The sequence below is a fragment of the Medicago truncatula genome, chromosome 5 (assembly GCF_003473485.1).
Source record: "Medicago truncatula cultivar Jemalong A17 chromosome 5, MtrunA17r5.0-ANR, whole genome shotgun sequence".
NCBI lineage: Eukaryota > Viridiplantae > Streptophyta > Magnoliopsida > Fabales > Fabaceae > Medicago > Medicago truncatula.
In genome coordinates this window covers 33,014,704-33,040,531 of record NC_053046.1, presented here as the reverse complement: position 1 = coordinate 33,040,531, position 25,828 = coordinate 33,014,704, and the positions used below count along the sequence as shown (strand labels likewise).

At 34.6% G+C, this 25,828-nt stretch overlaps 3 protein-coding genes across 3 annotated transcripts; 1 reads left to right on the top strand and 2 right to left on the bottom strand.

Moving 5' to 3' along the window:
- Positions 1–841: 841 nt before the first annotated feature.
- On the bottom strand, positions 842–9,270 carry LOC11406536 (protein TIC110, chloroplastic). Its single transcript, XM_003615926.4, has 15 exons — positions 8,694–9,270; positions 8,531–8,590; positions 8,071–8,194; positions 7,888–7,956; positions 7,670–7,768; positions 7,306–7,372; positions 6,869–6,933; positions 6,634–6,728; positions 5,803–5,930; positions 5,596–5,696; positions 4,681–4,897; positions 3,532–3,686; positions 2,494–2,619; positions 1,429–2,403; positions 842–1,328 (listed from the first exon to the last, which is right to left on the bottom strand). Exons 1-15 carry the CDS (start codon positions 9,152–9,154, stop codon positions 1,089–1,091), a joined length of 2,982 nt encoding a protein of 993 aa, XP_003615974.1. The 5' UTR covers positions 9,155–9,270; the 3' UTR covers positions 842–1,088.
- A 1,405-nt stretch (positions 9,271–10,675) lies between these two features.
- Positions 10,676–12,774, bottom strand: LOC11410110 (probable O-methyltransferase 3). Its single transcript, XM_003615925.4, has 2 exons — positions 11,928–12,774; positions 10,676–11,416 (listed from the first exon to the last, which is right to left on the bottom strand). Exons 1-2 carry the CDS (start codon positions 12,702–12,704, stop codon positions 11,102–11,104), a joined length of 1,092 nt encoding a protein of 363 aa, XP_003615973.1. The 5' UTR covers positions 12,705–12,774; the 3' UTR covers positions 10,676–11,101.
- A 7,999-nt stretch (positions 12,775–20,773) lies between these two features.
- Positions 20,774–24,676, top strand: LOC11410109 (putative tRNA pseudouridine synthase). The gene is made up of 6 exons (XM_003615923.4): positions 20,774–21,087; positions 21,897–22,009; positions 22,127–22,275; positions 22,492–22,636; positions 23,363–23,794; positions 23,905–24,676. The coding sequence occupies exons 1-6, from the start codon at positions 20,838–20,840 to the stop codon at positions 24,319–24,321; spliced, it is 1,506 nt and encodes a 501-aa protein (XP_003615971.1). The 5' UTR covers positions 20,774–20,837; the 3' UTR covers positions 24,322–24,676.
- Positions 24,677–25,828: the final 1,152 nt, after the last annotated feature.

Sequence of the window (25,828 nt, the reverse complement as noted above, 5' to 3'; positions counted from 1 at the left end):
GTGGTAACTAATGAAATTTATAATTTCCCCATAAGACAAGTTCAAAGTGGTAACTAATGAAATTTATAATTTCCCCATAAGATAATGAAATGTTATAAAATTGCATGTGATTATTTAAAATAAAAAAATAAAATTAAAAATAAAAACTCAATTATTTGATAGATAATAGATTTATAATATTTAAGTATAATAGCTGATGGAATTTACTTTCACTTTGTATTTCTAACATATATAATATTCATTCTCACATATCATGTATGACTTTTAAAATCATATTTAATACATAAAGAATGAGAGACATATGTTGATTGTGTGGTGCATATAGTTGATGATATTCTTGGTGTTAACATGTATGACTCAAATAGTCATATTTTAATACATGAAAAATAAGAACTAATGGTGTATGATTTATATAATATTCAAAATTATTATTTTTTTCAATTTAAAAATGTATTAGTTATGTTTTTCAATGTAATGTATAGTATCTAAAAGTAAATTGTTTGGACCAAGTTTTGCTGCTGTAACAATAGCACGCTGTTTTCGATCTCAGCCGTTCATCTCAAATCTAACGTTTGAGAATGAAAATTGTGTTTTTAGTTTAAACAATCTCGGCTGTCAAATTATGATCGGACAGCTATCATTGATCACAGCACCCTGTTGTAAGAGCGGAGAATCCTATTCCGTGTTGGATCCCCTGCCTTCGGTTCGATAATGACCGTTAGCACCAGGAAATGATATAGGCATTAGAGTTATAGAAGATGGAATGGAAGGTACCTTTAGGGCAGGTCTACTTCTCCTTCAAACATTTGATAGCATAGTCACATCGAAGAATATTTGTTCGTTCAATGAAAAAACGGTATAAGTAACAACTTGTTGTCATTCATACAAAATAGCACGATTAGTTATTTAAATTGTTACAGTACAGATTATCTAAGATTTCAACATCTAACGCTGCACTCATCTCTACAACAATCTATCACAATATTCTTCTATTCACCGTTAAACAAAATGGAAAGAAACAAAAAATACAGAATTGTGAGGGCTCTGGCCTCTCCAATATGCCTCTACGGCCAAACATTTCATTATGACTAGAATACAAACTTCTCTTCCTCTGCAGTAATATCTAATCTATCTCTGGATTCCCGAAGTGCAGCTGCAGTGGAGTCATTTATGCCCAACAGATACTGCAGACGAGACGATTTTTCTGGACTTGGATCACTCTTCAGGTATATGGTGTATAGATCAGCAAGTTCCTCTGACACCTCCCATGTAAGTGTCTGTGAAGGTACTGCTTTATCACAAGCCAGCAAGTTGTTGAGGGAAGAAACCTGCAAAGAAGACAATAAGCAATCAAACTTGGCCATTCACAACCACCAAATTTAAAACACTATTTGAATAAGAGAACATGAAGCTCAGAGAATTGCTTACCACTCCCTTGTGATTCCTCTGTCTTAGTAGTGCCACGGCCTGAATAAGAGAGTTGGATAGTCTACTTTGTGCAAGCTCACGAACAACACCTCTTGCTTTCTCTTTATTGATGTTGAGATCTAATGGGATTTTTTCATAAACTTCTTCCTCATCAAACTCACCGGTACCTGATGAGAAAATATCACCAACAGTTTTTTTGAAGATGGTTTCTCTCAAGCTCACAGATACCATGCTGTCTAAATCAACATTGGATTCCTTAAGCTCCCTAATTTGCTTCATATTGAGCCTCCCTTGAGTTACAGCTGTTTCAATGGCAGCTGCCATTTTTGTAGTGGTTATATTCTTTATTATTTTCTGAGCATATTCTTGCGATAACCCTATTTCCGTCTGCAGCTTACCAAGCTGCTCCACCCTGGCCTTCGTCAACTGTCCATCGGCTAAAAGTACCTCAGCTTGTTGCCTGAAAGCTTGCTCAGCAAGACCCCTATGAACATCCATTATTTCTTTGCCAGTCATTCCCAGGATCCCACCAAGCTGATTTAGAAATACATACTCTGAATCATCTTTCTTTTTTGTAATCTGAGCACCAAACGGAATCCTAGTCACGTCACCAGTTAGACAGTAAGTCAAGAATGTCTTGTAAACATCAGTCCTGTCCCTTTCGGGAAGATCATCTTTAAGAGTAATTTCGGTCTGACCAGGCTTTCCCATCTTTTCTACAAGTTCTTTGTCAGGTCTTATTTTCTTGAGCGTCTGAAGTGATTCCCATTCTTCATCAATTTCCTCAATTTCAATAACTTCCTCTTTCGCTGGTTCTTCAGTTTTAACATCGGCAGACTCTCCTTTGATGTCTGCCACCAACTGATTTACAACCAGGGTGTTGAAAGCTATCAACTTCTTCAATTCTTTTGCAGATTCTGCATTACTTTTGGCTGATCGTGCACGTTTTATGTAAATAATAAACATCTTCCTCACCTGTAATGATGTCATGAAAACAACGTAGTGAAATTTAATCCTATTTGAATCATCATATATAAGCATCAAATTTCCCGACAAATCACTCACCGCCTTGCTTGCAATAGACATAGCAGTCTCCCTGGTAAGTCGCAAGCCATGTGCTGCTTTTCTTACTGATTTCTTTACTTCCTCATCATATCCATCAACCCCTGCACCAATTGCATCCTTGACAATCTATAAAGAATAAACATGAATTAGTAATAAGTAAAAACTTCCAATGTCTGGCAGAGATTGAATCATACTTTATGATAATAAAATGAAAACGAATAACCCTGTTTATCCAAATATCAACGTCATCAACAAAGTCTACTAAACTTCCTTTACAGCTTGGATTTAAGTATATGATAATCTAACTAATGAACAGGTTTGATAGTAAGTAGAAGTAGCTACAGGTCTACAGAGTCGCAACACACAATCTAAGGCCCTGTTCAGGGTGGTTTCTGGTTACATGTTCTGAAATTTTCAAAAACCATATCTAGTTTCAGTTTTGAGTTTCACATTCCAGAAATTCATGAAAAATTATATCATGAGCAGACACAATTAAAAAGTAGGTATCCTAGGTTAAAAATAAAAATGGCGGAGATAACTTTCCGGAGCTTCTTCCTTCTCTTTGCCAGAACTTCTCATTGTACCAAATTACCAATATCAAAATAGAAAGTAGAAGTGTATGGCAAAGAGAAGGAAGAAGCTCCAGAAACCAAGACATGATAAAAGGTGACAACAACAACACCCTGAAGAAAACTCCTACAAGCCTACAGACAACTGCTATAACATGTGAAATGTGATAATTATCTAAGCACTTGGGGAACCACCCTTAAAAGCTAACAATAAGGAGGAAGAATCAAGCCACTTAAATACTCCAAGCAACGCATACAACTCGATGAGGGACTTGGGACACCCCAAAATACTCAAGTCCCTATCAACATGCCATGTTGACAACCACTATGGACAACACCACAAATAATAGTCATAATCTCAGTTCATTATGATACACGCATAAATTCTATTTCTGCATAAAAGGAAATATGAAATTTGGCACTATGAATGAATGACAAATTCGTTACAGAAGAAAACAAAAGCTATCACCTTTTCAAACAAACTACCACAGATATCTGCATGAGCTGCTTCAACAGTCTGTTGAGGTACACAAAGCATTACACGCAGCTTCAACAAAGCAGCGACATCTTCATCATTGAGCTCCCCATCAGCAACACATTGCTGAAGCTTTTGACGATAAATTTCTTAAAACATGAAACTGTTGTTAGATTGTGTTATAAAATAGTAAACATAATAAAGAATGATAGTAATAACGCATTATATAAGAAGTTAACAATCAGAACAACCAAGAATACAGATACACAATTGAATATTACTATTACAAGTTTGCAACCTTACGATTAAGAATTTTACATACAAATCTACTATAAACATAAGAAACTTAATAACCACCATTATTCCATAATTAACCTTGATTAGTTTCATAATCTCCTAAATTTAATGGGCTTAATTGTGTAAATTACAATTTATTTATTAAATAAATGTGCAGCAATTGTCGGTTTTTGTCTTTGCATTCTTTTAACTGTGCAACATTTATAGATGAGCAGTTTGTAAGACACTAAAAGCAATAGCGGAAATAATTAATTGCTACAATAACTCTCTCATCATCACCTTTCATTCTAAATTATTTTCTTGGGACTAAAATCTTTTCTTTTCCCGCTAGTAACAGTCTATTCTTCTTTCAAGTGCTAATAAAAGAAACATATAGTTTTTTTTTTTTAATCAGCAAAATTTTATTAAAAACCTGATCCCTGCACAAGACGAACAGAGACCGGTGTTACAAGAAGTACAAACAAAAGGCGCCGTATATAGGCGGAACACCCGAAAACAAACACCTGCAAAGACTCCCTTGCGATCAAAACCCATAAGGACAACACCCACTGAAATAAACATCCCCACCTAAAGTTGCTAACCACTGAAAAAACGATATCCATAACACCCATCGCCACTACTCACCCCAAAAGAACACCCTTGTAAAAGAAACATATAGTTATTCTTCAACATTTGTATTGAGTTGTTTTTTTAGTCTACCGGTCTGTTTGGCAAGGCCAAGAAGCTAGCTTATAAGCTCATCTGACTAAAAAATACTCGTATAAACTTAAAGAACATAAAATAATCTATAATCCAGGCCTTACAAAAGATAAAATTCAAACTAACGATTAACACTTCATGTTATACCTGCATGAAGTTCACTAGCCTTCTGTGGATCAAAATGCAGCTCGTCACACAAATTTTGAAGGAATGCTGCTTTGCTATCTGCCATTTCTAACTCGCCACTTGAAACAGTCTGTCCAAGTCGTTTCCGATAAACCTTTGTTGTAACATCAAGTAAAATAGCTTCTGCTTCACGCTTACCCAGCCCAAATATATTTTTTAACTGATTTAGTGCAGCAATCTGGAATGAATAATAAAGCTTATTAAAAAATGTACATCATAAAAATAAGCATTCACACAGATGAAGTTTTAAATTTGATATCAACAACAGTTAACAAATTTTCATGGTATTGGTGATACATATTCTTAGAGTAATGAATTTTAGAGAATTTCAAAATCAGGTAATTTCAGAGTGGAAATGAAACAGAATTTCATTCTGAAATATTCAGTACAACCAGCCTTACTATAAATACATTCAATTAAATGAACTACGCTGTACTGAAGATAAAAACTGCTTCAAATGTAATTTTTTACCACAACATTAACAGGGAGTTTGGTATCCCCTATGCTTTTCACTATAAAGAATCACAATTCCTAGGAATGTGTAAAATGTGTTTGATATTACTTAAATATTCATAGAAAATGTTGGATATTGTTTAGACGGAGTTTTTGACTTTAAAGGGAATTTACTGATGAAAAAAACAGAACATTTATACCAAGCACAGAAATGTTTCCCAAATCCAGATTTTCAAAAAGTCTGCCTACAAAAAGACCCCTCAGAACAAACAGCTGAAGATATTGCCTGGCTGAAGAGCAAAATGATTGTCTGACGGAGGAGGTCAAACACATGCTCATTTTCAACATTTAAAAAAATATTGGGTAAAAAAAATTAACATGTTAGCAATTCAATTTTTATATTTGAATGTTATCTCCACTTACCTTGTTATCTTCCATGCGCCCACTAGACAGAGCATCTGAAACATATGCCCTATAAAGGAGTTTCAAATCTTCCATTTTTCTGTCAACGTCATACTCACCTCCTACACCAAAAATAAATTTAATTTAACTTCAAGAATTCAAAATATAAAACAAGAAAAGATCCATAAAGTAAATAAAAACAAACAAATACTCAGTCAGGAAATTTACCCACTAAAGAAACTGGACCAACACCACGGGCAAGGCGATCTATGTCCGAATGATTCTTAAATGAGATGAGTAAGTCATTAAATGCCAATACCTTGTCAAGCTCCTCAACAACCTGGCTCACTCCAGGACTGAAAAAACATAGTTGATTAGAAAAGGAAAAATCCACATTTGCAAAAGTTAAGAAATGAACAGCTATGAAACATGGACATGTTTATGAATTATGACTACAACATGCAATACATGCCAAAAACTTCTCACTGGGTGTCCAAATAAAAAAATATGAACTTAGATGCGAGGTAGACACAGTTGAGTCATCTCTTCGAAACTTGGGTGACATTCAACAATAGCTCAACACTTGAAGTACACGACTCCTAATAAAACTTGCATTGTTGTTTCTAAACAAATTTCAACAAAGTTAACTTAAAATATAGCAAAGCTATACAAAAATTGTTAAAGAAAGGTCTCCAAAACCATTCATTTACAATGGGTATGCTACCCCTAACATCCAATGCCCCCATACGTGTAAGATTTGGATTAGGATGTATATCATGTATGTGCGAGTAGATAATCTTGATCATACATGGATGGTTGAGAATACAATCAATATATTTGTATGTACATACACACATGGGTGCTATGTATAAGTATATGCCTTGCAAGCATGCTTCAAAGATGAACACTAACAATGGGAAAACAGATGGCAAGAAAGATCATATCTGAATTCAATATTTATTTATTTAACATGCTAGGCAAAGCTCAATCCCTAATGAAAATCCACAATGACCTGATCACTTAAAAGTAAAGAATATTTGAAGAAAAACTGAGGCTTACACTGCTCTTGTGCGAGATTTAAGTATTCCAAGTGCCACCGAAATATTTTCCTCAACCAATTTCCTTACATGCTCTCTAAACAAGTTCACCGCAAGCTACAAAGTCAAAATTCCTTTTCAATTAATAAAATTTATTATACTCTACACCCAAGAATTATTTGACAACAACAGAAAGGGGTTACCCCAGAGAAGAAGTAGAAAATTATAAAAGAAAAGGAAAAAAAAGGAAGATGTACCTCATCAGAAAGACGACATAAACGTTGTGTTTCTCTAAGTGTAACAAGCTTTTCTAGATCAAAATCTGGAAAGAAACTATTCGTTAGACTTAAGGAAGCAAGCCTTATTAACAACTAAAAATTGCTTAAAAATGAATTTGATTATACATAGACAACAGTAGTTCAAGATGACTATAAAACAAACTTCAGCATCAGATGAAAACGGTCCAAACTCTTAAATTTTTTGTAACGAGATAATTGTACTCAAAATTTATTACGAGTATAAATTACAAGCTTTTTTTCACTTAAATTATTATAATGTCAAAAATTAAGGCATTAACAGGTAATAAAATTTAAAATTACTACAACCTGACATGAAGACTAAGCATGAGATATGTTGACTGCATTTACTGCATTAAAACTAAATAAAGTCCAAGTATTACTGATCAAACAATTACCTCTGCCAACGGATTTCAGCTTGGAAGCATATAGTCGTTGAGCATTATCACGTATAGCTACTTCAACCTGGTAAATGGAATATTGTCAACTAGTCAAATGAAAAATAATAAAAAATACTAACAATGAATGAAATGATAATGTTCAAATTATTAAGAAATAAGACCACATCCATCTCAGATCAGAATATCGCTGTTAATAATAATAAACATGGCAAAGTGCAACTCGTGCAGAAAATCAATTCTTCCATTTCAGGAAAATACACCTAAACACAATTATTCTACTATGCTCCTAAACTTGCATATCACAAATACAATTCACATTCCATAGGACAAGCATAACGATTGAGAAGTAAGAAAAAATTACCTGGGATTCAGTGACCTTGAAAACACGCTTCCAAGGTAGAAGGAAAGATGATGCATCCCCAAATACAATATTTGACACATAAATCAACTTTTGGAATGCCTGCACTGGAGAATCTCTCAATGGTCAAGTTCCAAGTATTTACCATTTTTATAAAGCCCAAAAGTAATTGCCATATTTGGCTCGATAATGCAAGTAGGCAACAAATACAATAAGCATACCCGACGCTGCTCAACATCCGCCTCACGATCCCCAACTTCAAGCCGTTGCCTGAAAAGTTTCCTACCAATCTGGGAGTGATGGTCAACAAGGAACAAACCAGTAAGACTGAGACACAAACTACTTTCTCTCCTCAAAATAAAAACCCTCAAATTTGCATTATATGCAAAAACTACAAAAATTACCTCCATATGTACACCAGCAGCATCTGGGTCATCAAGACCTAAAGAATTTTTGAAGGTGACAATCCTATCAACCTCATCGCCTTTAAGCTCCTCCCCACCAGGTGGAATCACAGAAAATACAAACCTAGACAAGTTCAAATACAAATCAATCACTCAACCTAGAAATTAAACTGCCAAATCATTATAACTCCTTATCAACTATGCTAAATATAAATTTAGTACTGGTTAAGTTTTTTCTTTGGATTCCAACCCTACAAATTCAAAAATGGTTGCTATTAAATCCTCATGTCGGCTTATTGCACCACTTATGACGTCGGGGACTAAAATCAATCGTTTTTAGAATTTGCAAGGACTTAATCTAAACAAAGGAACTTTCATGGACTAAAACCAAAAAACAATGTAATTGCAGAGACTAAAATCATATTTAAAACCTAAATAGATAAACTAATTTGTAACTCACTCGGAATATATATCACAAATCTCAGCTTTAAATGCCTCATCTTGCTTACTCACACCATACCTGGAAAAAAAAATCATAATATCAATTAATTAACCTTTTTTCTAACTTAAAAGTAATAATCTTAAAAATTAAAACAAAATTTGATTATGCAATTGAAACTAACTTATTAGCAATAACTTCAATATCTTCCTTCTTCAACTTGGAAGCATCATCAAACCCAGCAACATAATTCCGCAAATTAACCGCTGCAACTTGCGGTGCAGTAGCATTCAAAGCATAAGCAGCAGCACCCCCAGCAACACCAACAGCCACAGCACCACCAATCGCAGCATTTCTACTTCCTCCGAATCTCGAACCAATACCATACCCAGCCGCAACCGCGCCGGCAACGATGACAGCCGACGTTGCAAGTCTCGCCGGCAGAGGGAGTTTATCGACTAGGATTTCAAGTCCGGCGAGTTCCTTCGCCGGTCGCGACGGTGGTGATGGAGAAGGAGGGGGATTGGCGTCGGAAGAACAGCGAGGGAGTGAGACACGAAAACGACGTCGTTGAGAGCGTAAAGGGGGTGAGGGTAGTAAAATGGAGGGGTGTGTGTGAGAAGGGTTAAGCGTGGAAGGGTTCATAGTGAAACGACGACGTTTGAAGAGAGTAGAGTAAAGTGTTGAAGTTAGTGTTTATAGGGTTTAACGAAAATGAAGAGGATAGAGAGAAGAGATGATGATGATGGAGATAACATGACATTGTTTGATACTTAACTTAACACGATTGAACTGCAGTTTTCATCTGACGGTTGAGAATTTTAAGTGGTTTTTTATTTATTGTTTATTTGTGTTTAAAATATTTGGACGGTGAGGATTGTGTGCAGTTGAGGCAGTTGACTTCAACTGCAAATAAGTGATGGTAGTTGGTAAATCAATGCTTGCAATTACGGTAATACTATAGTGTGCATGTAAGAAGTTTAAAGTAGAAATTTTTTTTTTTTTTTTTAAAGTGGAAATATTATCTTAGAAGTTGTGCATTAAAAAATAATTGAAAAATTTATCGCATAAAATTGCAATAAATGTATAAAAAAATTACATTGACAACATAATTTATAACTAAATTTTGTAATTGTTGTCAAGTGATCATATCTAGGGTTAGGGCCCCTATTTATAATGTTTGATATGATGATATGTTCTTTGTTAGTTGCAATAATCTCCTCTCCTTAACTTTAGATTAATTTGTTACGAGGCTAATCTGAATAACGGAGTAGCAAAACTGATAGGTGGGGAAGCCTATCTAGTTTAAGTTAGTTTCATGTAAATGACTCATGATTATATGAATGTAATGGAACCCGAAGTACAGGGGCGAATCTCTTTGGAGACCCCCAGGTGCCACTGCACCCCCAGTTTTTATATAAATTTCATATTATGATTGGTATTTCAACAAATGTGTTGTCGTTGAAGTGGTTATGCAGTCCCTCAATGTATTAAAGGTGTGTTAGATCCCTTGGCACCCTCCTTAATTATGTTCTTAGCGAATATTTCTTTTTTTATTAAAAAAATAAGCCCTGGTGGGTTTTGAACCGGCATCCCCCATGTATCAATCAAGCAATATCACCACCACACTTGCACATTTTTTGAAACTGTTTAATATACATTCTTTCAATATTTGGTACGCCCGAAAAAAAAACTCAAGATCCGCCACTGCCGAAGTAGATGAGTGCATCTATCCGGTTTGATGAGGTCCCCATTATATAGGACCGATCTGGTAGCTATCGAAATGTTTGTTATGCTTTAAGCGGTGGCAATACATTAACATATGAGGTGGAACAAGGTGGTTGCTTAGGTCTCTATCTTGTCCTGCATATCGCTCTGATGTTATACTTCTGATGAGGTGGTTAAGGAAGTTGACTCATTTATATCTTCACGTGTCATACCAAAGGTGGATACCTCGATGGACCTTAGCTTGATTCGTTAATTGGGTCTTTTTGTCTTGTTTATACTAAGTCTTGCCATTGGGCTCTCTTAATGAATAATTGAATTTGACCTCCCAGGCCCAAAGCGGTACATTTAGAGACAGAGATAATGTCAATATTTAACGTGAATTTCAAATAACAACTCAATGTGTTTTCTTCTAAATTTAATTTACCGAAAACACCCAAATAATAAATTATAGAGTCCAACAAGGAATTTATTTACTTCATAAAAAAGATAAATATTAATTCCAATTGGTAAAATAAAACAAAAACAAGATTACAAATTCAACATAGCTAAAACTGAAAAGGATGTATTTGTGAATGGGTCTATAGTGGATCAAAATTGATCTAATAATATGAACCAAACGAACACCACAATATGAAAAACTAAACATTGTTGCACTCAAGCGAATAACAAAACAATATCACACAATGATGACGAAATCACTAAAAAACACGAAAGAAAAACTAAATCAATGAATATTTAGATAAAATGGGAGAAAAGCGATGAAGAGGAGGTGATTTAAGGACAAAATAATTTGCCAAAATCACTTCTCTTTTATTGGATGAAGAAGGGAGAAAAGAGGAGATAAATGTAACATTTTGCTAAGTTTTATATTTTAGGGGTATATATCTCAATCACAGCTCTTAACCCTAAAATTGGAGTTATCTTGTAGTCACAAAAACCGGCCGAAGAAATCAATTTAACCCATTCTTTCTTGGTTCTCTCTTTTCCGGTGAGTGTTACCATCATCAACATATCAAAGAAGAGTTTTGTTTCAACCGATTCATTATTGTCTCCCTTCTCACAATCTAACACCATGTCTATGATAACTACCTTTCCTTCTTTACCTTTCTTTGATATTGCATCCTTACAATTCTTTAATATCTTCACACATTCTTCGTCATTCCAGTCATGCAATATCCACTACAATTTCATTAAGACTTTGTTTGAGTTATGAAAGAAAGATAAGCAAAAGAGAATAAACTAAAGTTAAATGAAGATAAAATAAGGAGAACATGAAGGGCCAGTATCAAAATGTGGCAAAAATATATTATCCGTAAACTATGTATACAAAACCAATTATAAGCGTCTAAAAAATGTTGGAGATCTAGGATTTGATCTTTGTTATTAACATTTTCTCTTTCTATTAGAAATTAACCACATTTACCTATAAAATTAACTGTGTGAATTTGATACACCTCCACATTACAAAAAAAAAACATTTAATATGAATTGATCTAACTCTCAAAAAAAATGAATTGATCTAACCCCTAAAAAATAATTAGTTGATCGTTTTCTTCTATGGATTTCAAATCATTTTTATTTTTTTTTGGATTTCCATTAAACCTTACTATCTGGTGATAACATGGCTTAAACACAAACATATTCTTAACATTAGAGTATTTTCTATGGAGTACTTATCTTAATACTTTACCTTCAACAGAATTGCATCGGTTGGCGGAATTTCTTTAAACATGTCTCCACCAACATAGCTTAGATTCTCACTTCCTTGCAAACCATCAACAACATGTGGTAGATCAAACACAATGCACTCCATTTGTGGGAATGATTTGGCAAAAGTCTTTGCCATAGTCCCTGTTCCTCCTCCAACATCAACCAATGACTCAAATTCATTGAACACTCCCTTGCACTTCTCAACCAACAAATTGGAAACTAATTGAGCATCATTTGCCATTGACTCATTAAATAAGTTGTTAAATTTGGAGTCACACGCAGCATATTCCCATAACAACATCCCGTGTGTCGTTTCAAATGATGTAGTATCATCATTTTTTAACCACATAGAGAATTGATGCCAAGGATTCATCATAACTGGATCGAGCATCGCGTACACGAATGGTGTCACACTCATTGGATTATCCTTAAGTAATAATCTAGATGCATCAGTTAACATATACTCAATTTCTGGCTCATTCGCCGCAATATTTTGTTGAGAGAAGAAGCCAGAGTGAGTCATGATTCGCATCAAGCGATGGATGCAAGGCTTTTTTGAAGGGTGGATTGGTAGTGAAGAAATGAGTTTTGAGATAGGCATGGGTTTCCCATGGTTGTGTATAATATCTGGTATGCCTAAGTCAACTACACATTTAAGCGACATTGAATTTATGAAGTTGAAAATGTGATTCCATACGTGACTTTGAGCCTTGAGCAAATTGGAAGCAACATTCTCTTCATTATTTTGGGATTCCATACTTGCTACCTGAATTCTATTAGCAAGATTTAAAGTATATGAACTTCACCTTATTTGGGTCTTTATATATAGGTGGTATGTGTTAGTACCCAATAATGCAATTTCCACACATATTACTTCATCCGTCTCAAAATAATGACATTGTTAGACAATGTGCACTATTTATATAATATATTTTACCATTTTTTTTTTATTAATATATTAAGACAAATTGTAGCATATTGCTGGATTCGTTTCAACGAATATTTTCAAAATATTAAAATTTTATATTTTTTTTGCTAATACATAATTAAAAATATTAAAAATCAAAGTCGTACATTAACATGTGTGTAACAGTCAACAAAGTCACTTATTTTGAGATGGAGAAAGTATATTGTTGCTTTTGTTGTTGTTGTGGTGGTGTTGTTATTGTTGCTATTGGTGGTGGTGCTGCGGTTGGTGCTGGTGCTACTAGAATATTATATTTAAGCAACAATTTATACTAGTGTGCCAAAATTATTAATCTTATTATTGTGAATCACATTTTGAAAGATATTACATATATTATAGGCAAAATTACTCTTTTAGTCATTTAACTTAATTTTCCGTAATAGTTTGGCCATTCATCCTTTTTCATTGCATTTTTGTCCTTTTAGTTTATTTGCATATGAAGTTTCAAACTTCAAATCCATGATTTTACCTTTTTATGGCCTTTCAATGTTCAACTATATGGTCTTTCATTTATGTTTTCAAATGAATATTAGAATTGAATCTTGAAATTCATATGCAAATGAATCAAAAAGACAAAATTGCAAACAAAAAAGATAAAGCACCAAAGACTAAAATTTTTTATATTGTGTTATCATGCATGCATGCTTCTATTAATGCGCTGGCTTTTATTGACTGATTTTGATGCTTGGAATCATTTTGTTTCATGAATAACAAGCATGCAAAACTCGTTTGCACTTCTAGTTCTGTACTGGACTAGATATATGTATATATAAAATAACAAAATTGCTGCATCGATCGATAATTTTTGCAGTTGTGATCACATGAAAATATCATCTTGGTCTCTAAATTAAGATACATATTTAAGATTTGCAAGATTCCCAACATTAAAATATATATAGTTATTTCATTTATTTACTAGTAGTTTGTGAAGTTGATGGCAAAGGAGTGTAGTATTAGATGTAAATGTTGTCTCCTTGTCCAATCCAATATCACTTAAGCAAAAAATAAGATAAGATGTAAATATGATCCGATTTCAAGCATTAGGGAAAAAAGAATCAAACAAAGTTAATGTATTCATCACACCAAATTAAAAAAATGCTTGTCACACAAAAAATAATAATTGATTTTTTTTTTGAATAAAAATATAATAATTGATGTATCCAGTTCTGTTGGAACATATGTGGAAATTGAGTAATTGACTAAACACAAATTCCCACAATGGATAGAACTAGTGTAGTGTGAATTGAAAAAAATGGAAGTCCCACATCGATGGATCACACATTAGTAGTGTTTATATAGTGGGGGTGTACCTCTAATTAATGGGGGTACATAACTATAATTATGTGAACGAAGTAAGCACTAGAGAAAAAATATATATTGATATATATTTTATTATATGAAAATGATAAATTAAATAATTAATTTAATCATTATTAGAAAGTGTTTTCCTAGTCCCCAAGTTTTGCTAAAAATATTTTGGAACGCAATCTACAATATTTTGGAATACAATACAATCTGAAATATTTTGGTAAGCAATCTAATATATTTTAATGCATGATCTGAAATATATTTTGATAGTCAATAATATATTTCTGTAGTCAATAATATATTCATGTATTGAATAATATAATTTGAGACTCAATTTGAGATATTTTTGTACTAGATCTAATATGAGAATTACTTGCTCCCAAAGTTTCTCACTTATTAGTTGTGAACTTTCTCTATAAATAGAGAGCTCACACAGTGCTTTACATACACCGAAATTCACAGTTGATGCTTCCTGTGCTTTTCCTCTCTTCTCCCTCCTTCGACTTGTGTTGACAAGTCGTTCTCCTTTTTCTACTCCTTTCTGTCCCTTCGGAATTAAGAGTGTTCTTAAGACCATAGTCCATCGCTGGTTTATTATCCTTTCAGAAATAAGAATGGTCTTAAGAGCATAGCCCCTTCAATTATTTATGTCTCTTTAGAATAAATAATATTTTAAGATCATGGTCCCTTTTTCGGTATAATAAAGGTGATCTTAAATATATATTCTTCTTCAATTCTTGGAGAAGTTGGATGTTAGAATGGTAGCAATATCATATATGAGTGGTCATAGTACCATAGTTGGAGAAGTTAAAATTAGAATGGTGGTAATACCATATTTGAGTGGTCTCAACACCATAATAGAATGGTAACAATACCATATTGGTTTAAGTATTAAAGAGTAGTCTTGGTACCATATTAGAGGGTGTTATTTCTCGAACGATCATATACGGTGCAGTATTTAATCGAACAGGTGAACTGGGCTGTTTTATCCTGGAGGCACACGGTTGTTAGTCTACCTTGCACAATTTCGGGTAGTGCCCTGATTTGTCTTAAAGAAAGCGACCTGGTCGTGACTCAACCCGGTAGGACTTCAAGAAGACTCAACATGGTAATATCTTCGGTGGTGATTTCGACTTTATTAAAAAGGTACGCTTTTGAACCCGAAAAACAACAATTAATAACAAGTTCAAAATGTGAAATTCTTCTTATTGCTATATAAATTGCATATACTATAAATTCGTTCTATTGTTATCAATATAATTTTCATTTTAGCTTTCTCTACTTTTTTCTTAATTCATTCTCTTATCAATATAATTTCAAATTTACTCTTCTCTTGTCAATAACATCAATGAAAAATAGTAATATGTTATGGGAAATAATTATCCCACTTTATTCTTTCTCACATTGAAATTTTGTTAATTTTTTCTTTCGATTTTCTATTGTATTTTTTAGGTTTTCATCAAAAAAATTGTTGGATCCAATTTTCCACATCTTTACAAAATAAACTAGTAAGGTGTGAAATATCACTATTTATAAAGTCACTTTAGATTTTATATATCTATTTAATGTGGGGTTTAGGGTTTATCCATATTTTTTGTTGCTAATTGGTTGTGTTCAACCGGCAGAAGTAGAACGCACGTATAAGGGGGTGAAACTTTGGTTTGTAAGACCTGAGTATGTCTTGATAAAAAATATAGAAGGCTCCGGTATGAGTTGATTTCTGTCATATATTTATTTTTTTCATGTCAAACTATGGCCTCATTGAACGTCTTTCTTTTAATGACAATTATACACACACATAAATGTAAAACAGGAGAAAACTCCAAAAGAGAGTATGTACACATGCAAATAGCGAGTATAAGAAGTACAACAAGTCAATCCAAAAACAAAACAAATTTATCCAGACTCTAAGGAACCCAGAAGCTTAGTCAGCTTTGTCTTCTTCTGAGAATGGTCACTTTCATTAGTACATTAATTTTCTCTTATTCTAGATCACATGTTTAGTCAAATTCAAAGATAAAAGGAATGAAGCGGATAATTCTACTTGCAGCAATGGATTTCAAATGTCTCTACCAACGACATTAACCATATCATGCAACATTCCAACCTCTATGATTAAAAGCTTCTCAACGACTCTTAATGCGCTGACACCTCTCCAACGTCTCTCAAATCTTTGCCTATATAAGGAGCCGAAGACTTGAACAATTATAACAAGACTTTGCTATTTTAACCGTATCCTTACTGTCAAATTCAAAAAGCGCATAGGACACTTAATTTTTTTTTTTACCAAGTTTATATCTTAAAAATTCTAAGTTATGGTTTTACAAGTTTGATTGATTGCACAATATGAGATTAAATTTTGGTTAATTCAGATGTTTGACGGTGATTAGGTTTCTTGGAATCCCCTCTATCTTCTTTGTTGGATAAATAAATGTTTCTATATTAGTTATGGCCTAGACTTAATACTGGTTCCGATATGAGACTATGATGAATCAGTAGGATGCTTTAATATTTGTGCCTAGACAAATTGTACACTCTAATCCTTAAATTTCACTTATAATACAAAGAAACTGCAATTCCTTTATTGGTTGGAGACATGAGCAATATTAAACGAGCCTCGTTACTAAAGATCAGGTGTTCATGGATTTAGTTAACTTTTATAAACTATGATATGGTCTTTAAACTATTCCTCGTCTAATTATTGTGTCCCTCTTTAAAAAGAAAAAATTATGACTAAAAAAACAAACCCAATTTATGATTTATTAATTATTTTTTTATTTCAATTAAATGCCACGTGTAACAATTATGCACAATCATTATACGCCATATCATCAAGAAACTGACTCCAGGGCTTTATTAAAACAATTTTTTTTTGCAACAACATATTTCAACTTTTTTACAGAGACTAAAACCAAATTCGTAATATTTGCAGACAACTTTTACATACTTTAGCCTTAATTAAACTTTTTAGATGTCTTTTTTGAAGAATTGTTTTGATGTAATAGTCCATAAACTATGAAAGTACATTAATATAATCCATAAACTATCAGAAATAAACAACTATTTAGTCTCTCAACTTTCAAAAATGATGTTTAAAGAATAACAAACAAATGTCAGTCCAATAAAGAAGTTCTAAGCATGTCAAATGAGAATGAATCGTGACATCTTTTACTGCGAGGATGAATATGAAAGCTACATGATAAATATTAGTATGGGGATGAAAAATAAAGTTTTTGAACATTAAAAGACTGAATTATTGGTTTTTTAGTGATAATTTTGGGTCTCGGAAAAAAATGATAGTGTTGGGTTATATTGATGCAATTTCATAGTTTATGAACTATCAAATGAGAAACCCTTAAAACCAACTATCAAATGAACCAAAAATCATTATTGGTAATTGATTTTTTTTAATGTGAGTTTCTTTTCAATAAAAAACTACAATTACTAGATTAGCCTCTTGGAAGAACAAGCTTCTCAACAAATCGGGTAGATTAGCCTTAGCTTCTTCTGTTTTATCATCTATCCCTTCGTATTACATGCAAATTAATTGGCTTCCCCAAAGCATTTGTGATAGCATTGATCAAACGACGCGTAATTTCATCTGAAGAGATTCTAATAACAAAGGCATTCATTTGATTGGTTGGGATAAAATAGTTAAACCAAAAATCATGGGAGGCTTGGGTATCCGCTCATCTAGAAGAATGAATATTTGTCTCCTTGGTAAATTGGTCTGGGACATGGTTCAACACTCCACCAAGCTATGGGTCCAACTTCTTACTCACAAATATTCAGCAGCCCCGCACTTGCTCCTCGCCACTGATCATCCGAGTTGCTCCTCCACCTGGGCAGTCATTGTCCATACAAAAAACTTGCTTTCCGTCGGCTATGCTTGGAGACATGGCAGCGGTGCCTCCTCCTTTTAGTTCACTAATTGGACCTCCACAGGTTACCTAGCCAACATCATCCCTTATGTCGACATTCATGACCTCCACCTCACCGTCAACGATGTCCTTACATGTCCCGCAACTCACACCAACATTCTTTACACCTCTCTTCCTACTGAGATTGCTAACAACATCAATAGTACCGATGTCACTTTCAATGATGCCATAGACGACACTTTTGTTTGGTCTCACAACAAAAAAGGAGTTTATACTGCTAAAAGCGGCTACGATTGGCTCCTCTCCCACCCAGCCGCCGACACCACTGCCACCCTCATCAATCTTGGACCTGGATTTGGAATTTGCACCTCCCGAAAAAATATAAATTCCTTGTTTGGTTGGCCTGTCATGATGCCACTCCTACTCTATCTCTATTATCGCATAGAAACATTGTCCAATCAGCTATGTGTACTCGTTGCAACTAGCAGGATGAGTCATTTCTTCATTGTATTCGTGACTGTCCTCACTCCTCCAAGATTTGGCGCCACTTTGGTTTCAATTCGGATGCTTTCTTTGTGGAAACAAACACCTATGTTTGGTTAAAAAATGGCCTCACGGGTACTCAATCTTTTACCTTCGCAGCAGGGGTTTGGTGGGCTTGGCGTCACCGCAATTTAATGTGTCTCAACAATGAGGAGTGGTCTCTTAATCGACTTGCATTCAATATTCAGAACTCTATTGATGTTAACCGCACATCCTTCCTGCATAACTCTCTTTCTCGAGCCACCGACACCGTGGTAAAATGGAATTGTGACAACCACTCTTATTATATTCTCAATGTTAACGGGGGTTGTCTTGGCAACCCTCAGCGTACTGGATTCGGCGGCCTCCTTAGGAACAGTGCGGGATTATTTATCTCCGGGAACATTGCCAACGCGTCTGACATTCTTTTGGCCGAACTCCATGCCATCTTTCAAGGTCTACGAATGGTTTCAGATACGGGAATATCCGATTTTGTGTGCTACTCCGACTCTCTCCACTCCGTTAGCCTCATCAACAGCCCTTCCATGAAGTTTCATGTCTATGCCACTCTCATTCAAGACATAAAGGACCTCGTCATTACCAACAAGGCTTCTATTTTTCACACTCTCCTTGAGGGAAATTATTGCCCAGATTTTCTTGCAAAGTTGGGAGCGGCTTCAGACCCTGTGTTGACGATTCACGCCTCACCTCTTGATGGAATGATTCAACTGATTAAAGATGATGCTTGGGGAACTCTCTTCCCTAGGGGCTAGCTAGCCTCAAATTTTTTTTTTTCGTTTCTTTTCCCCTTGTAACCAAAATAAAAACAACTACAATTACTACTACTTACTTTTAATAAAAAAAAGTTCAATATATAGTTTCTACTTGCTTTTGTAAAAAAAAATCTTTGCACATGTCTCTTTTAACTTAACTAAAATCAACCTAGGTCTTGTACCAAAAAAAAAAAAAAAAATCAACTTAGGTCTTGAGTTCAAATTCAAAATTTTAGGTATACAGCAACGTTAAAACTCTTAAGGTTGTCTATTTGAGTTCTATAAGACTCGAGGGATTAATCTCATCAAATTGCATTCAGAGATACCCAAAAAAAAAATCTCTAAAATATTTTTGGTTACAACTTATTATAACAAAGGTGTATGAAGTGGTTTTGATTGATTTTTTTTTTTTTAGCCTAAACCAAATCAGTTATGATAATTGAACACAACATTTCAAACACAAAAAAGACACCATCCTATAAAATACAAAATACGTATAATTTATTTTTTATTTTCTTTTCTCTTTCTCTTTTCTCTTACTCCCATCCATGTTGTTTCCAGTCCTCTCCCACCCACCCAGCAGGCAGCAACCAACCACTGATTCCTCTCTCCGGCACCAACACCGACCCCGGCACCGGCACCACCACCACCACCATCACCATCCTCCAACATTCTTCTTAGATCCATCTCTGACTGACCTCCACCACTGTCATCACCGTCTCTCTCTACAGCCACCACCGCCTGAACTCTCACTCACAACCACCGTCGTCATCAATAGCGGCCAGCTTTTCAACTTCCGTTCAGATATGGACCAGCGCCGCGACATCATCACCACCACGAGACTGAGATACGACGAGGGAGAAACAGACACAAGAGTTGATGGTGGCGACGAGAACAATTTAACGATGACGAAGTCGGAGGGTAGAGGAGAACGAGCGTCCGCCGAGAGGGTGGTGGTCGCTGTTGCGATGGCGGTTATAACGAGGACGGTGAGGGAAAGAAAACAAACACAGAAAAGAAAGGAGGAAGAGACAGGAAGAAGAGGATTGTGGTGCATTTACAACACTGCCCCTGCTTTAAGGGTGAAATATCCAAATTATCCTTAATGTATGTATTGTGTCTAAGAAATCAGTGTCTATTTATCATTTATGAAACCAAATATCTTTCGCGGCACAAAAATCAATGATTTGTGGGATTAAATCATATGTATTGACAAATAAAAATTTAAATTTTTTTATTTTCACGAGTTTAACTCATTTAATAAAGAATAATGTATAATATATATATATGACAGAAATTCAAACCCCATACATCCAAATTATTGACCTGATGGATTTCTACGGTTAAAACAAAAACAAAATTAAGTTTTTTACACTCTTATAGGAGAACTTGTGAAAAAAAACTTCATAAAAGAGTGTTATTAGTCGAAGAAGGTGAAGATGGCTGCTGCAGCTTCATCTCTGCGACTCACACTGTCTCCATTGCTGAGAAAAGTTCCATACACAAATAGTACACCCATTATTGGGAACAGAAGAAGATGGGAATGTTTTCGTTACTGCTCATTTTCATCTACGCCACAATCATATTCATGGCAACCATTTCGTAAGAAAAAGGTTGTTATGCGTATTGCTTACACCGGCACCAATTACCGAGGTCTCCAAATGCAACGTGATCAAAATTCACTCTCCAGTATGTTATGCTTCCCTCTCCTTTATTCTCACAACTATGGCGTTGTGCCTCGTGTCCAACACGTGTCAGTGTCTGAGCTACATTCAATGACTTTTATTTTTCTAAATTACTTGATATTAGTGTTGTGTCCGGTGTACGTGTGTTTGTATAAGTGTCTCGTTGGCAGTGTTTGCTGCATTATATTTATATATATGGGATCAAGAAGAAAAAGCAAAAATTGTTGGGAGTGTTTTTGGAGTCTATAAGGTGTTTGTTAAAATGCACTAAAAAATTATTTGAAAAATAAAATCAGAATTTTCATTGAAAATTTACTAAAGTTTGTAGTAACTTTGCCGAGTTGCTCTTGTTTGCTTTTTCAATGTTGTTAAACCTTGTTTTTCGTCCCTGACACCCCTTGTGTTAGGGGGAAGTTTTTTCGGTGTTAATATAAGTTCTATTTTGGCTTGTTCAAAAAAAAAAAAAACTTCAAAACCTTTCGAAATGTCACAATAACATGTGCTTTGAGTCGAAACTCCACCTTGGAGTGTTGATTGATCGCATGGCCGGACATGTACAAAAGCAGAACCTATATATATGAGCTATGATATGTTAATATTAAATAACAAATTTGACATATTTACATGTTCAAGAGCTTTTTGTAAATTAGAATTTAAGCAATGTTCTTGTTAAGTAGATCGTATGAATCATATAATTAAATAAATAGTGTTTGTTTTGCTGGTGTAACTGTAATGTAGAGTATACATGTGGTTCAATTTGGCTTGTTATTTTAGATGGACTGTATCTAAATTATTATGCTTTCAAAATTTTAGCTGTTGAGAAAGAACTAGAAAGTGCGATATTCAAAGCTGGTGGCATCCGTGAGAGTAATTTAGGGGATCTGGAGAAAATTGGATGGGCCAGAAGTAGCCGAACCGACAAAGGAGTAATTCACGATTCTATTGTTTTATTATAGCTTGCCCTGTATTCTGGTTTTGGTACATATGCAGCCAGGGTATGATACTTATTCTATTGTATTTTAATGTTGCATGTGTATTATTAGGTTCACTCTCTCGCAACAATGGTAGCATTTAAAATGGAAATCCCAGAAAACTCTTGGAATGAAGACCCTTTTGGCTTTGCCCTTGCAAATTATGTTAATTCTTATCTTCCTTGCGATATCAAAGTAATAAGCATTTTACCGGCACAAAGGTATGGCTTGAAACCAAGTTCATTTGTTCAGTATTCATAAATAAAATGTCTGAAATATCATGTTTAGAGCGAATTTTTAATTTTTTTTAATTGATCAATTATCATCTATTTATTTAGATTTTAGATCTGGTTTGCATATTCTTATTGATAGACTTCTGAATTTTCTGCTACTCTTTCGTTGTGTTCTGTACTTGTTTGATTTCCTCTCTGGAGCAGAAGCTTTGATCCTAGAAAGGAATGCGTTTTGCGGAAATATTCCTACCTACTCCCTGCTGATATTATTGGTATTCAAAGCCACTCTAGCAATGATGAAATTGATTACCACATGTCGGAGTTCAACGATATTCTCAAAGAATTTGAGGTGCAGTAACTGATATTCAAATCTCATATTTTTCATATTATCCTCTTTCATTGTAAAATCTCTATATATTTTGGTACATAATTAATTAAATTTGTATTGATTATGAAACTTCATTACAAAATATTTTTCCTGATAAATTAATTTCTGATAGTTCATAAACGTATTCATGTTCATGTTTGTATCACACCATTTAAAAATTTGGATGGACCTACAAGTCAATATAAAAGCATACCACATAAACTGGCGCCCTATTTGGATTGACTTATTTGAGCTTATGTACTAGCATAAACACTTATGAGACTATTTGTAAGAGCTTACGCGAACAGCTTGTGTCATGTCCATAAGCTGTTTTAAGCTTTTTTCCGTAAGGTCTCCAAGATAGTTTATGAAAACAGCTTATTGAAAACAATTTTTCTTTGTTTTATCTTTTGTTATAGAAATTATGCATACATAAGTACTTAAATGATAAGAATTTATGTTATAAGCGCTTAATTAAGTCGTTTATCCAAAATGAGTTTTAGTAAATGTATTAGTTGGTGCCTAGAAGCAGGAAGATTGATTATATATTTCTTGGGCTTGAAGCATGCTAGAAATTTTGGATATAAGACTAAAATTAGGCATAGATTTTTGGATATATCATATTCTTTCTCTGCTGTTTATGGACTGGCTAGCTGGAGCATATTGGCATTCTTGAATCATGATGTTAGATGTAATTTCCTTTCATAGGGGGGACATCCTTTCCATAATTATACATCTAGGTCGAGGTACAGAAGACATATTCCTCGTCGACCCTCACATTCAAAGTGCGGCGAGATTTTATCAGCTTACAATTCAGAACAAGAGGATAGTGACGAGGAAGAAAATTTTAAAGTTGATGAAGCTCTTACAGGAAACATAGAATGCCAAAACCAAAAGTCTTCAGGAACTTCTGATTCTTGCGAACCTGTTATTGAGACCGGCAATAAAGGAAATTTGCATGATCAAAGTTCTAGTTCGGTTGTTCGTGCAAAATGGTTATATGAACCTGATGAAGCAGACAGATTAAATGCTTCCCATTTCAGAAGAGTTTTTAGGTGTTCTTCTGGAAAGCTTGAAAAATCAATGGGACATAGTTACATAGAGATCTACATTGAGGGAGAGTCCTTCATGTTGCATCAGGTATCTTCCATAAATCTTTCTTCTGGAGATGAATTAAATTAGTTAAATGTGGTTTTTTTTTCCTCCTTGTTTCACAAGCATCATGATATGTCATTTTATACTCCCACCAGATAAGAAAAATGGTTGCAACAGCCGTGGCAGTAAAGCGCAAATTACTTCCAAGAGATATTATAACACTCTCATTGTCAAAGTTCTCGCGAATCATTCTACCTCTTGCACCATCAGAAGTTCTATTATTAAGAGGAAACAGCTTCTCAATGAGAACTAAGCCAGGAAATGTAACAAGACCCGAAATGCAGACAATAGTTGAATCAGAAGAAATTAATAAGGTTGTTGATGATTTTTACAGATCAGTTATGTTACCTCAAGTTTCAAAGTTTTTGGATCCATCAAGAGTTCCTTGGGTGGAATGGATTGAGAAATTTGATGCTCATACAAGCATACCAAATGATCAGTTGGACGAGGTCAGGAAGGCTAGGAACTTGTGGAAAGAAAATTTTGATAGTGTAATGAGTGCGCATCTTTGATAAGTGTGTGAAGGGAAAAAGAGGCCAAGATTGCTCTTCATACCCTTTCGTTTGTTTCTTTTGAATTTGGTCTCAAAAGATACCTCAATTAAAGCTTCCATTGGCTAAGAATAATCTTTCCATAGTTAGAGATGGGAGGCTTCGTACTTTGATACAGCTAATCATCTACCCTTAGAAATTGATGTATACTTTCATGTATAGTTTCTAGCATCTGATTATAGTAACGAGCTATTAGAAATTATGCAGGCCTTTTCCTTTGATTTTGTTACCTTATATTGATACTGTATTGATGTGTATTATGGAGACGTAATGTACGAGCCATTATTCTGCTGTAACTGGCTTATTGTTTTGGTTCCTTATTGAATATTTAATTTCTTTTTCCTTCTTTTTTTTTTGATCAGCAAAATTTTATTAAAAATCAGGTCTTTGCACAAGACGAACAGAGACCGATGTTACAGAAAGTACAAACTAAGGCGCCGTATATAGACGGAACACCCGAAAACAAACACTAACAAAGGCACCCATGTGATCAACACCCACCAAAATAAACATCACCCTAAAACTGACTCCTATACTTACCAACCACTGAAAAAACGACATCCATAACACTCGTCGCCACTACTCACCTCAAAAAAACACCCTTGTAAAAGAGAACTCAGTCCTCGTCACCAACATCGAGCCACATCCAAAGAACTCATTCTCTAAAGATCAATCAACTTCCACCACCGCGCAACATCCGGTCCACTGAAGGAACACCAAAACAACCCAAAACCAAAAATGAACCAGAGAACTGACTCCCGATCTCGAATCAAAAGCGATCGGCCCATTAGACTTCAGAACCACATCAGAAGGGCACCCCTTACCCCCGGTCCACCAGAGAAACATCGTAGCCAACCAAACAATAATGCCGCTAGAAGCCAACTCCCGATCGCGAAGCAAAATGACCGGCCCATCAGAATCCATAACACAATAAGTAAGACAGACGACGTGACTTGCGGTAACTTTTTCTTTTTCCTTCTAATCCCTAGAAAATGTAACTTCTTTTGTTGTAGTTCCTGTGTCTGCAATACAAATTAATAAGTGTGAGTAAACACATAACTACATTCTTAACTCAATATCAAGTAATAAGAAACTCGTTGCGCACAATATATTTTTTGGTAAAATCCCAATTTTGTCATTCAATTTTTCAAGTCCGTTCATTATCTCCAAATTAGTTCCAAAAACAGCAAAGCTTTAATCAATTTAGTCCATATGGTGTCCGTTGGTGATGCTATTATGAGATAAAACTTCTCTAAAATGAGGAATTCACTTTAAAGAGTAAAGTGAATTAAGAATTAAAGATTGATATTATATGCATGTGCATAAAAAATCACGAGTGACCTTGATTTTTTTCACTTTACTAACTTCACTTTAGAGGGCCAAATCATGGATGAAACTGATGTAAGTGTCCATGTGGCCTTGACGTCAAAAAATGCAATTTCATGATCCAATTGATACATTTTTCTAT